The sequence below is a fragment of the Tachypleus tridentatus genome, chromosome 6 (assembly GCF_004210375.1).
Source record: "Tachypleus tridentatus isolate NWPU-2018 chromosome 6, ASM421037v1, whole genome shotgun sequence".
Classification (NCBI taxonomy): Eukaryota; Metazoa; Arthropoda; class Merostomata; order Xiphosura; family Limulidae; genus Tachypleus; species Tachypleus tridentatus.
In genome coordinates this window covers 51,844,870-51,858,240 of record NC_134830.1, presented here as the reverse complement: position 1 = coordinate 51,858,240, position 13,371 = coordinate 51,844,870, and the positions used below count along the sequence as shown (strand labels likewise).

The following is a 13,371-nucleotide window of genomic DNA, read 5'->3' as shown; positions in this document are numbered from 1 at the left end:
TATATCATACAGTGTTTACAACAAGAATTCCCCAGGGTAATAAGGTTGCACTTTGAATATGTGAAAACATTCATTACAATATTTGGTTCAGAGCTGAACCAATAAAGAACGCAAGTGTTTGAATATCCGTTATTCTTTCAGTGGGATGTTTTCAATTTAGTGGTTACCTCATACAAAAATAACTGCCCACATTATCCAGTGCCCATATAGAGAACGAGACTAAGGACACTGCCTTTAAGCCCGAATATCGAGATGCCCATTACTGCAGTACTTACTTTGGTTACAAATAGCAGTAAAAAATAAAGATACTTAAATGGTTTGCCCGTTAATTGAGGTTCTAGTTTACATTGTATATAATAAATTAAAGTCATGGGTTCGAATCCTTGTCACACCAAGCATGCTCACCCTTTCGCCATGGGAGCATTTTACAATAAATCCCACTATTCGTTGGTAAAAGTAGCACAATGGTTGGCGGTGGGAGGGGATGACTAGCTGCCTTCCCTCTGGTCTTACACTGCTAAATTAGGGACGGCTAGTGCAGATAGCCCTCGTGCAGCTTTGCGCGAAATTCAAACAATAAATTAAAATCACTTTCATCTTTTTAGTGTAAGCAAAGACCTCTTCTTTAAAAGCTATTGCCTTCAGATAAATAATTTCCTACGAAAATTGGTAGTTCTAGATTTCAGGTGATTTTATAGATAAATGTTTGATATTGTTGTTGTAATTAATGTGTTTACTTGTTAAAAATATTCTGTTTGATCATCACATCTGTAAATCTGATTTCCAAGGGAAGTATTTTCAGCTGATAATTTTATTAACGTGCCATTTATGAGCTGCTTGTTTTTTGAGTTAGTAAGAAATGACCTTCTATTGTGGTAATAAGAAGAGCATAGGTTTAGTTATGAATTTCGCGCAAAGCTACACGAGGCCTATCTGCGCTAGCCGTCCCTAATTTTGCAGCTACTCATCACCACCCACCGCTAACTCTTGGGCTACCTTTTTACCAACGAATAGGGGGATTGACCGTCAGATTATAACGCCCCCACTGGTGATGTGACGGGGATTAGAAACCCGCGACCCTCAGATTGCAAGTCGAACGCCATAACTGCCTGGCCATGCTGGGCCCAGCAAAGTATATCTTGTCATTTAAAAGTGGCACAGCATAAGCAGGTGATTAGAGCGCTCGACTCGTAATCTGAGGATCGGGTGTTCGAATCCCCGTCACACCAAACATGCTCACCCTTTCAACTATGGGGACGTTATACTGTGATGGCTAATCCCTCTATTCGTTGTAAAAGAGTAGCCCAAGGATTGGCAGTGGATGGTCATGACTAGTTCCCTTCCCTCCAGTATAAAAAAAATATGGTTGCAGTTTTTAATGTTCAGGGTTAGTGATAATTGAAATCCCAAAACCTGGTATAATTCGGTGACAAGTAGTAAATCAAATGATACGATGGGCTTCATATGTATTTTAAATACTTCAAACAGCTTGTCTGACGAATAATTCTGAAGAATAGATTATTAGCATAAATTCTTTAAATCCTATATAAGTACAGGTTCACTGGGGTGATTAAAAAAAACAAACAACAAAACACTATACATATGATATACACTCCAAAAATATATATGTTTTACTCAGGGCATTAGAGCACTTGACTTCTAATTTTGGGACCTGAAGTTCCAATTCAGACTCCAAACATGCTCGCTCTTTGATCCAAAAAAGCATTATGAGATGACAGTCAATACTGATATTCTTTGGTGGTAGGTGATGTTGACTAGCTGCCCTCCCTGTTGTCCTGTGACTTCAAAATTAGGAACTGTTAATGCATATAGCACTCAAGTAGCTTTGTGTGAAATTAAAAACATACAAATATCTAGGGTTACTGATGAGAAGTGAAATTCCTTTAACTCGATTATAAATAATGAATAGGACAACAGACTGGGCAGCATTTGTGTTTCTTGTATTTTAAAAGGCTTATTTACTGAAGAATTCGTAAAAATAAATTAGTTTTCTGAATTTCACCAAAGTATTTTGGGTAGTATCTGCATCTTGAGAAGTACTACATTATTATTTTTGTGCAAATAATGTCATACTGTCTCAATCCAAAAACATAGTTTCTTCACCTTAAGACAGCAGAGTGTCTTTCCGTAATCTCGAAGCGACCTTCCTTTGTTTAACATTGAATCCAGTCTCCTTTCTCCAGCTCATTCAAGTAAAATTTATTTTTGTTGACCTCACCCTGACCATTCCTTCTCATATTTGTTGTTATAGTCCGAAATGTAAAGTGAATGTTAGAATACCACATCTATTGGGTTAAGGAATAATTCGTGAGCGTTTTTTCAAGTTAAAAAAATATATCCATAAATGAAACGCTTTCGCAAAATATTTCATGTCATTTGGTAGATAATTTTTTGCTCTAATAGATGGTGTGTTTGATTTTCATGTGTCTTTAATTTTTGCTTTCATTTTTCAGCTCATTAAATGGAATGTCAAGTGGACAAAATCGAGCATTTTCGACACCATCTGCTTTTCGCATTTAATTTCTGGCAATTTCGTTTAAAACAGTGCATACTATATACCTAGGTATTACATGAAATAACGTATCATAATAAATGTTTTGGGTGTAATGTGTTCATGCATTGAAGTATTGTATAGTCTTGCATGTAATGCTTGAATGAAATTATTTAAAAACGCTCACGAATTATTCCTCAACCTAATATATGAACCCAACCTCAATAAAAGTTACCTGGTTCTTATACCACGAAAATCATGGAGAGAGATCTACTGATCTCTGAATATCCCTAGAATTTTGCCAAAACATCTACCAAGGATCAAACAAATGATCATGATATTCTGGTCGTAAAAATGCTTTTAACTCTAGAGTTATTAAGAGTGAGTGGATCCGATCGTTATTTTAAAATACATTATTCTAAACTATTTATACCTGAATAAGGTATACAAATTATAAAGAGAAAAAAAGGCGTAATTTTTACGGTGGACTGGGGAATATGACCTCTGCACACTTCTCCTATGCCGATACATCTTTTTCTGGAGGGTTATTTCAAGGTCAAATATCTCCTGTGCCGATATGCACTTGGGAAACCCTCACCAGCGTCTTGTTCAAGCAAGGTTACAAGAGCACGATGCGAGCCAACCTCAAACACAAAACTATCTGACAACGAGTCTAAAGCGCGAGCCCACGTGGCACCTTGCTTACCCTGAGGGTTATTTATTGTCGGCAAAATACCTAGATTACACACAGTGTGGCTAGCTTCAACAAATAAAACCAATCTGACACAGAGCGATATAAAACCACTGCTCAAGATCTAATAAAAATCTACCTGTATTTACTGTTGAGGAATACGTGCACCCTGATCTCGCCCCTTTCAAGTGTTATTACTATTGGTTACATCTGAAATGTTCATTTGGGAATTTTTCTACAGCAACTAGTCTCCATATAAGGTCGTTCTATAAACACAAGCTTAACCCTCCTTTCTAGAAAAAGACACTCATCCACATTTAAATTTATGTCATTAACACAAAAAAATCCTTACTCCAATCCATTTTGATCCATGTAATTAACACAAAAACATCCTCCCTTCAATCCATTTTGATCCATATCATTAACACAAAAAAATCCTTACTTCAATCCATTTTGATCCATGTAATTAACACAAAAACATCCTCCCTTCAATCCATTTTGATCCATATCATTAACATAAAAAATCCTCACTTCAATCATTTTGATCCAAAAAAAACATCCTCCCTTCAATCTATTTTGATCCATATCATTAACACAAACAAATCCTCACTTCAATCCATTTTGATCCATGTCATTAACATATTTATACTAGAATTTCGTACAATTACCACAATTTCCATCTTATATCAACATTGTGCTTGGACTTGTACACGTGGTTTTTCTTGCCTACAGTTTAGTTACCTACTCATACTAGCACAAGAAAAGGCGGTGATGTAACTAAAACAATTAAACTATTGTTTAATTATTACACATATACTTTGTATTTTGTTTTAATGATACGAAAGTTAATTGGTTACAGACGAACGTTTGAAATGAGTTACGTCTTAGAACCCACGGGTAAATATTATGAGTTACCCATCATAATTACTAGTTCAGTATAATTCAATAAAAATTAAAGTGGAAGAAAGAATGGGTCTGGTATTCATGACTAATTTATAGAAGCATAAAAACTATTATAGCCTAAGTAATAATTTATATTCTTCTAAACCACCTTTGAGTTATTTATCATTAATTTTATCAAAATCCCTTGATTAACAAACATAAACGATGCTGTTACCCAGGGTAATATATTTTACTCAATCAACTAATATAACTATCAACATACAGTAGCAACAAAAAATGTCCATCCGGTTTTATCATGTGAAGCCATTTATCAACATTCCACGCTTTCGAACTGCAGTAAAAACAATAAAGGTATAGCCTAATTAATGTAAGCCGGGGTGTCCGTGACGCGAATTCCATTCACAGCTGTGACGAATAAACACGAGTTTTGTGTGCTCCTGCTGTTTGTTCGTCTTCCGTCAGAATCAACACACACGTTTTATTTAGCAACGTATGTGTTGATATTTTTATATTTACGTCAACACTCGAGATTCGACTAACAAAGCAGAAGCTCTGGTTGTTCGTGAAAACTTTGTTGTTGTTTTTTTTTTTTAAGTTTAGTTCGACTTTGAAAAACAGCCACGAATTAAAAGTACACATATGTCAATCTGTACAACAGGTTCACTTATACAAAACACACATCTGACGTGAGTTATCCATGGAAGAAAATGAATGAAGTATTACACAACGCCCTACAAAGTCAGAACACTTATGAAGAAAGACCAAGCCTCAAAATATACTACATGATGTCTCAAAATCGCAAGAAAAAATCAAATGTCATTTAAAAACCGATATAAAGTACAAGGTATGTACGAACCTTAAGCAGGACTATACAACAGGTATACAGTGCAGGATATTTACGGACTTGTTGTAAGCCTAACTTCCTACTTTTCTCTTAAACATGGTTGACAACCATTTATGTAAAATTAGAATAAATTATTTGTTTGTTTGTTTGTTTGTTTGTTTTGAATTTCGAGCAAAGCTACTCGAGGGCTATCTGTGCTAGCCGTCCCTAATTTAGCAGTGTAAGACTAGAGGGAAGGCAGCTAGTCATCACCACCCACCGCCAACTCTTGGGCTACTCTTTTACCAACGAATAGTGGGATTAAACGTAACATTATAACGCTCCCATGGCTGAAAGGGCGAGCATGTTTGGCGCGACGGGGAATTAGAATAAATAAAAGAGCAAAAATGAAATTTAATATTTGATAGTTTTTATTCAAAGATTACAGCAATATAAGAATTAAATACTCAGTTTCGTTCAAGAGCAATAAGCAACAAAAAGTAAAATCCGGTGTAACGTAGAAGGAAGGAAATACTGGTATTAATATGGAAATCGCGGTGTGTGGCTCTGTGGTAAATAATTTAATTAAACTAAATTTTTGATCCACGTGCATTTTAGATTAGAAAATGCATGTTTCCTTTTTTTTCCCCTATTAATTCTGTGGAATCCAAGATGTCCACCAAAATAGGATTGGTTTGTTTGTTTTGAATTTCGCGCAAAGCTACTCGAGGGCTATCTGCGCTAGCCGTCTCTAATTCCCGTCAACTCTTGGGCTACTCTTTTACCAACGAAATAGTGGGATTGACCGTCACATTATAACGCCCCCACAGCTGAAAGGGTAAGCATGTTTGGTGTGACGGAGATTCAAACCCGCGACCTTCAGATTACGAATCGAGTGCCTTAACCACCTGCCCATCCCAGACCTACCACAACAGGAAGCAGATCTAAGTATCTACTTGGAGGAGTTTGTAAAGTAACATCGTGGAATACAAAAGAAATGTGTCCTTGCAGCCACTTAGTGCAGAAAGCTCTGCGCTGCTTTCAGATACAGACACTATTAGATTTCAGACGTGTAATACATGAAACCATTATTGAAATAATTCTTCGCTCAAGAGAAGCAGAACTGTACAGGACTTCTATTGGTTTTCGACGAGATGAGAGAATTGGAAACGAAGGATCAGCAGATATGGCAGGAGTCTTAAACAGGAAACTTTACTGTCCACAATAACTGCATATAACTGTACTACTGGAACTGGCCATGCGATACAGAACTAAAACGAATGGATGAAACAGTATAGGTGACATTAAGCTGAATCCAAGTGCATAAGATCATATCTTTCTGACAGCCAGTGAACTGGCAAGACTAAAGATATATGCCCAATGAAATATAGGTTTAAATCGTATCAAAGAGGTATTCAGAGGAATGACCACGACATCACATCAATTTCACCTCATCAGTCAATCATATGTGCTAAAAATGATGACATCGTCAGCATAACAATATATGTGGTGAGACTGGAGGATATCAAACATATCTGCAAATGTTATGAGACAGATCAAGCAATATATATCCAGCTCACCATTCAACGAATCAGCACTGCTACTATCAACATATGGAACCAATGGCAAAACTATAGCTTCAGACATGGACATTGTCAAGTACAGTACTGAAACATAAGACACAAACTAGAAACACGAGTGATTGGCTGCTTTTTGATTGTTGCTTCTTTCTGACCCAAAGCCGATCTGAAAGACTCTTTTGGCTATTAAAGTTTAGCACAATGCTTTGAGTCTTATTCATTTGATCATTAACTCATCACAGCAACAAATAAACTCAAACTTATAAGGATTCTTGAATGTTTGTCAAGAGAAAATAAGATTCGAGGTATAAGGACATCTCTTACAGCTGGAAGTACCACAAAGTCAACGAAAATGGCAATCATAGACGTCAGTGTTCCCTGTAAGCTCTCTTTCATTACAACGACCAATCAGGTGCTGCACACTTTATTATTCTAGATACATAGATACTCAGTAATAGTCAGGGGTCTTAACATGATGACGACCTTAATGATCCTGGTAGTCAATAGGCCGAAACCCCAAATAACCAACTGATAACATTGCAAAGAGGTCTAGTAATCCAACAGAGTAGATGGGCTAAAATTCCCCCCCCCAAAAAAAAAAACAAAACACACAAACAACAAACTAGTAGCGCACATTTACATATTGCCTTGATACTGGAGCACATGAAGTCATTCTACACTCAGACTGAAAATAATAGAAAGGCCATTGATAGATGCCATAGGTTTTCTACATTCTCCTGGGAAAGTGCAAGGTGTAAAGATATGTCTAGATCTGGCTAATAAATTTATAAAATCATAATACAATCTGGTTATTATAAACTACGCCTAATTTGGCAGGTAAACGTTTAAAGACACATTGAACTACTGCCATGATGATAGGCAGGCTTGAGAGTTCGCATTGCATTTGGCTCGTGTTAGCTTTCTTGTTGCTTGTATGTAAGTGATCTAGGCATTTCTGGGCTAACTATACTGTTAATTCAACCAACAAGACATTTCTAGTAATCTCATAGCACAGAGTCTCCTCGAACACGTAAAAAGCAAGCCATCTAAAGAGCTGTGGTAATTAAAACTATAACAAAGGGAGCAACAGAAATGCACATGCATTCTTTGGACATCAGTATCCTAGTTTTGGCTTGGAGGTAATTCACTCAGCTCTGTAAAACATCTCATTCATCAGTGGTATAGGAAACAAGAGTAGGACACTTCAACTCCCAACAACACAGTGCTGGTGAAAAAGACATCCGATGCATCAATGGGAGAAGATCTGATATGGAAAACGTCAGGAAGAGCATTGCTTACATCAGCAGTTGATGTCATTTATGGCTTTCACATGGCTGGGAAAAGCCAATGTCATATTAGACATGAGAGAGTTATAGCTTGAAAAGTTTGCCTACCAACTAACTGTATAACGTAAGATGTGAGCTTAGGAATAATCTTTTGGCAGATGTTACAGACAATTTGTTTGAGGGGGAGAAACTCCTACTTGCAAAAGGTACATTGCACCCGAGGGTAATGAAGAAACATCTCAAAATAACTATGGGCACAGGGTCAATAAACCCGTCTTCAACTGTCACTCCCTATTGACTTTGGATGGGCAAAGATTGATGCCATGTTGCATGTTTGTTCCTACACCAACACCACTACCATCTGTTCCTGATGGAATTGCAACTCTTGTTATTCGCAGTTGCAAGTAAAGTAACCAAAAACCATTCTGTTTTTGTCAATCTAATCAATTTGCATGTGGATGGGATGCAGAAGATGTTGACGGCTCAAATATCGTTATTGGGAAGTTGAATGGACTCAATGATCATGACGGCTCTCGTTATAGTCTGGTTATACGAATATAGTATTACGAGAATAAATACTGTTTCTCTATATTATCGTAATGTGTTACAATCACAAGTTAGTTTGTTATTTTCCACAGTTGGATATGACCTAGTTATATTGATAGTGTGTATTTAATTATAATATACGCGCACCATCGTATTTGCTGCACGACTACCAGCAGAACTCCATGTTTAACGTTCCAACTGTTATCAGTATGCTACAACTGTACTATAGCAGCCTATGAAAAGCATGTACCACCTGTATTTGACCAAATGAAATAGCGTACAAAACCACATTAGACTTATCTGTAAAATTCGTGCATTTTAACTTTTTATTCAACTTAATTTACTTTTGATGATGGGTTCTGTCTCGAAACCGCAACTATATCGATATAATCACTGATGAAGAGATAATTTTTGTTAACGAGTTTCGATAATTGATTAAAGCTGTGACATGTAAAGCATTTGCACTTTTCGGTTTCTGTCAGTGGTCTCTTCGTGATTTCTACCTACATACATCAAACATTTTAAAGCGAATTTAAAATATAATATAGGCATTTAGATTTCGTTAGTTTTTTTAGAAGACAATCTTTCTTTAATCTAGCAAAATATGCTGTATAATATGTTTTTCATTCGAATATACAAAACACATTTTTGAAGCAGTAAATAAAAATCTAGTCTACAAACTCAAATTAAACGTGATATAGATATCCGCTTCACGAGCCCATTTCTGTGCATATTGACCCGAAAAACACACACATTCAGGCCACTATTATATCTTTCATAGTGATGTTCATATACTTCCAGATTTTGGCAGCCATGTTAAGTTAATACTTTATAAACATGTGAGAAAAAAAAATGACAGTATTTATTTTCTCATTATCGGAGACTAATAATAGCTACTGTGCCACATTTTTAACACGCGATGCATACGGGATCCCATTTTCAAGACTGTCTCATATATACTGATAAATAACATCTACAACTTACAGGCGTGTTGACATGTATCCTGCTTCGTTAATTAACGTGTGAACGTTTTTCTACAATGTTCTGGTTTACTTCGGGTTCGATTCCCCTCGGTGGGCTGAGCAGATAGCCCAATGTGGCTTTGCTAAGAAAAACACACACAAACACTGGTTTACTTCGTCAGCGCCCCCAAAAATATCCGAGATCAAACGACGCCATGACGAAGATCTAGGTAACGATAAGTCGGGAAGTGAAAAAAAAAGTGAAGTTGACACGTGTAAAAAGTTTTGTAACTGTACATTACCATCCTTGAAATGAACGATAGAGCGTAAAATTTGTTTATTCAGCATAAAAAAAAAGGTTTTTCCTATGCGTTACTAGCAATTAAAGATAAAATAATAATATCATCTGATGACTGCATAATTTAGCCTAAATAGTGATGACGTGAAGAAACCCACTTGAAATAAAAACGTGTCTTGTATGGATATCAAAACTTTTATTGAAAATAAAAAGTAGAGAACAACGTTTCAACCACCTGAAGATGACCTAAGAAGGTCGAAACGTTCTTCTCTACTTTATTTCAATAAAAGTTTTATACCCATACCACCCGCCTTGAGATACAAGTTAGTATTAACTGCTTAGAACACGTCCTAGATATACTCAGAGCATAACTACTAGAATTAGTTATTATGAACATCGCGGTATCATTTCGGGAATTCATTCATACTTATGTTGTTGTTTTTCTGTCCTTGAAAAATATTAGCCAACTTAAAAAACATTGTTATAAATTTAAATCTCGTTGGCATTTAGTAAGAGTTTGTACAGTTGTCGCAATGAATATGTCCATTATTTCACAATATCGCCTGGCAAAACGCCAACTTTCGCGTTCTTGTCGTCCATTTGACACTTCTTGTTTGTTTGTTTTTTGAATTTCGCGCAAAGCTACTCGAGAGATATCTGCGCTAGCCGTCCCTAATTTAGCAGTATGAGACTAGAGGGAAGGCAGCTAGTCATCACCACCCACCGCCAACTCTTGGGCTACTCTTTTACCAACGAATAGTGGGATTGACCGTAACATTATAACGCCCCCACGGCTGAAAGGGGGGCATGTTTGGTGCGGCCGGGATTCGAACCCGCGACCCTCCGATTACGAGTCGAACACCTTAATCCACCTGGCCATGCCGGGCCTTGACACTTCTTACAATGTCGTTTGACTTTACCTAGGAATATTAAAAATTTCGTTCGGTCAAACACAAATATAATAACAAATGTTTTGTATTTCGTTTTTCACAGACTAAGAGCTATTAATATATTCTAAAGATGTGAAAATAAGCCACGGGTGTTGAATGATTAATAACTGTCAATTTTTTTATTAACCCTTTCGCGGTGTTGTGAGTATTGTGCCCTTGAGTCTGAGGCAAAACATCTTTTTCTACTTCTTGGTTGTGCTGTAGAATCTATGCATTCCCACCCAAGACATATCTAATTGTAATATGTACAGCAGCTGTACATTACTATTTAGCAATGAGTAACTACGAAAAGGTTAACTCCGGTTTCTCTCTATATATCATCTCAGATTTATCCAAAGTAGGCAACAGTTGAATACCAGAGTGCATGACATATACTTGTATCGAGAATAATATATTATTTAAAAGTAGTCCTTAAAACAAATAGCATAATCCTAGGGTCACGGGTTTGAATCCCTGTCACGCCAAACATGCTAGCCCTTTCAGCCGTGGGAGCGTTATAATGTTACGGTCAATCCCACTATTCGCTGGTAAAAGAGTAGCCCAATAGTTAGCGGTGGGTGGTGATGACGAGCGGCCTTCCCTTTAGTCTTACACTACTAAATTAGGGATGAATAGCGCAAGTAGTCCTCGATTAGCTTTTTCGCGAAATTCAAAACAAGTAAGTCACGCAACGATTTTTGACGCTTGTACAAGATAAACGAATATTGCGTTACAAAGGATTCTACCATAAACTATGTAACAAAAACCGTAACATTATAACAAAATTAATTTCATTACAGTGAAGTAATTAATAGTAATAGAAATTATCATAATTTGAGTAAAACTTAACCCTATTTAAGATTATTTATGTAACATTGTATAGCAAGAAACTTGTCCCACGTGTCATGAAGGCAATCATGAAAGGCGAGGCCTCACGTTTTCTCGTTGATTCAAACATTATTCTGTTTAAATAACATGTATTTTCGCAACATGACAGCTACGACATTTTCAACATTTTCAGCTGCTAATAACATTAACATGTACGCACCAACAAATGTTCAGATAAATTAACTTATCAACTATACAGAAGTTTAACTAATTGTTCTTAAGCGTCGAGCTGACGACGACGAAATATAATCGAGGCTTCCTGACCGAAACAGCTGTATAACTGAAGACTGGTCAAAGATGAGGACAGTAGGAATGAGGTTCGCACATAGTTATCACGAAATAAAAGAAACGCACTCTATACTTTGGGTCGCAAGTCCATTCCAATAGAGACGATCAAGTCTCACTAGTAACAGTATAGTAGCCCATGAGTTGACGACAGTGATGTTGATAGTAGTGGGGGGGATGGCATGGAAAACCTGCCTTCCCTCTGTTTTTCACTTCAAAATTTAGGGACGGTTAGCGCGGATAGCCCTCGAGTAGTTTTGCACAGAAACAAAACTGAAAGCAACATTAAATCAGCGACAATATCTCTCCTACACATTTCATTACTGTTGGTTAACTAAAACATACCTAACTTATATCTGAAACTACCTTATCTCGTGGATATAGAATTAAAATTTTAATCCTCGCTGTAGGAGAATATGCTGCCTATGTAACAATGACGATGATAGGAAAGATATGCACGAAAAATAGATGACGGGACAAACATGCTATGACGTCACAATTAAAGATGTCTGAAGTTTTTGTTGTTGCTGTGTCTCATCTTTCCACTAGTGCTTTCGAAATATGGACCTTTCTTCTTCAGGTGTAAATTGGGAATGGTCGTGTAATCGAATGAGGGATATATATATATATAGGGACAGTGGAAAGACCTTGATAAACTTAGAATTTTTAAGGGTGTCACACTAGAGGTTGGTTGAGAAAAAACACAGCCGGAGAGATTAGCGAGGGACAAATTGGGTTGCATAGTAGTTGGATGAATAAAATCAAAAGCTGACAGAATAAGCTTTACTTAATATACGTACTGATTACAAGCCAAAAGAGGTAATCATCTCTTTATACTCTCAATTTATTAGTTACGTCTAATTTGAAATACCATATGAAGTTTTGGTATGCTTATTTAAGAAAAGACACTGATTTCCTGGAAAGGGTTCTTGGAAAGGCAATATATTGGCATGATTTTAGGAATGAAAGGGTTATCTTACAGGACTAGGTTAATATATTTTAAATTATTTTATCCAGTGAAATGAAAGGTAAGAGGTGGCATTACAAAATTATCTGGTCGATCCCTACAATTAAAGCTATCTATTCCTTTGTTCTGTATTCTGTAGAATACAGTTTTAAGATATGTAAAGGGCATGTTGTGTTCCAGCTGAAACAATCTTATTTATCGAACAGGATGACTGACCCACTGTTTGGTTTGTCGTCAGCTGTAGTGGAGGCTAGCACTTTACAAGAGTTTAAGAAGGAAATTGATGTGATTTCCTGAAAAGTAAAGGATGGATTCAGACTTTTAACTTTTCTAAAGGGTGGTGTGCAAGGATAACCTTGAAGGGTTTTAATGGTCTCTTGTTGTCCTTAAATTACTTTCTTTACTGAACATGAAAAGTTCTGTATTTACCAAGAATTTTACTGATTCTAAATTTACTGATTTAATGTTACGTCTAATGTCAAACTTTTTCTAAAAATTCAACAGTGAGACATTAGATTTGATACAAAGCAAGTAACAATATTATTTTAAAATACTCACTTTGACCCCATTTTTTTTGTCACGAATTGGCGATTACAAGCTAGACTTCAACCCGGGTGAGCCACGAGAGCTCTGAACAGACCCTTCGTTTTAACACAAACTCAAATAGTGGCGTCTTTATAACACTTACAAAGAAACACCCT

General features: G+C 36.5%; 1 protein-coding gene across 1 annotated transcript in view; it reads right to left on the bottom strand.

Annotated features, from left to right (window-relative positions):
- LOC143252494 (plasma membrane ascorbate-dependent reductase CYBRD1-like) overlaps window positions 1-13,371 on the bottom strand; it is a 43,496-nt gene extending 30,125 nt beyond the window's left edge. The window contains exon 1 of the mRNA XM_076504718.1: window positions 13,229-13,371. Coding sequence (XP_076360833.1) covers window positions 13,229-13,239 — 11 coding nt within the window. The 5' untranslated portion in view covers window positions 13,240-13,371. The remainder of the gene's footprint in view (window positions 1-13,228) is intronic.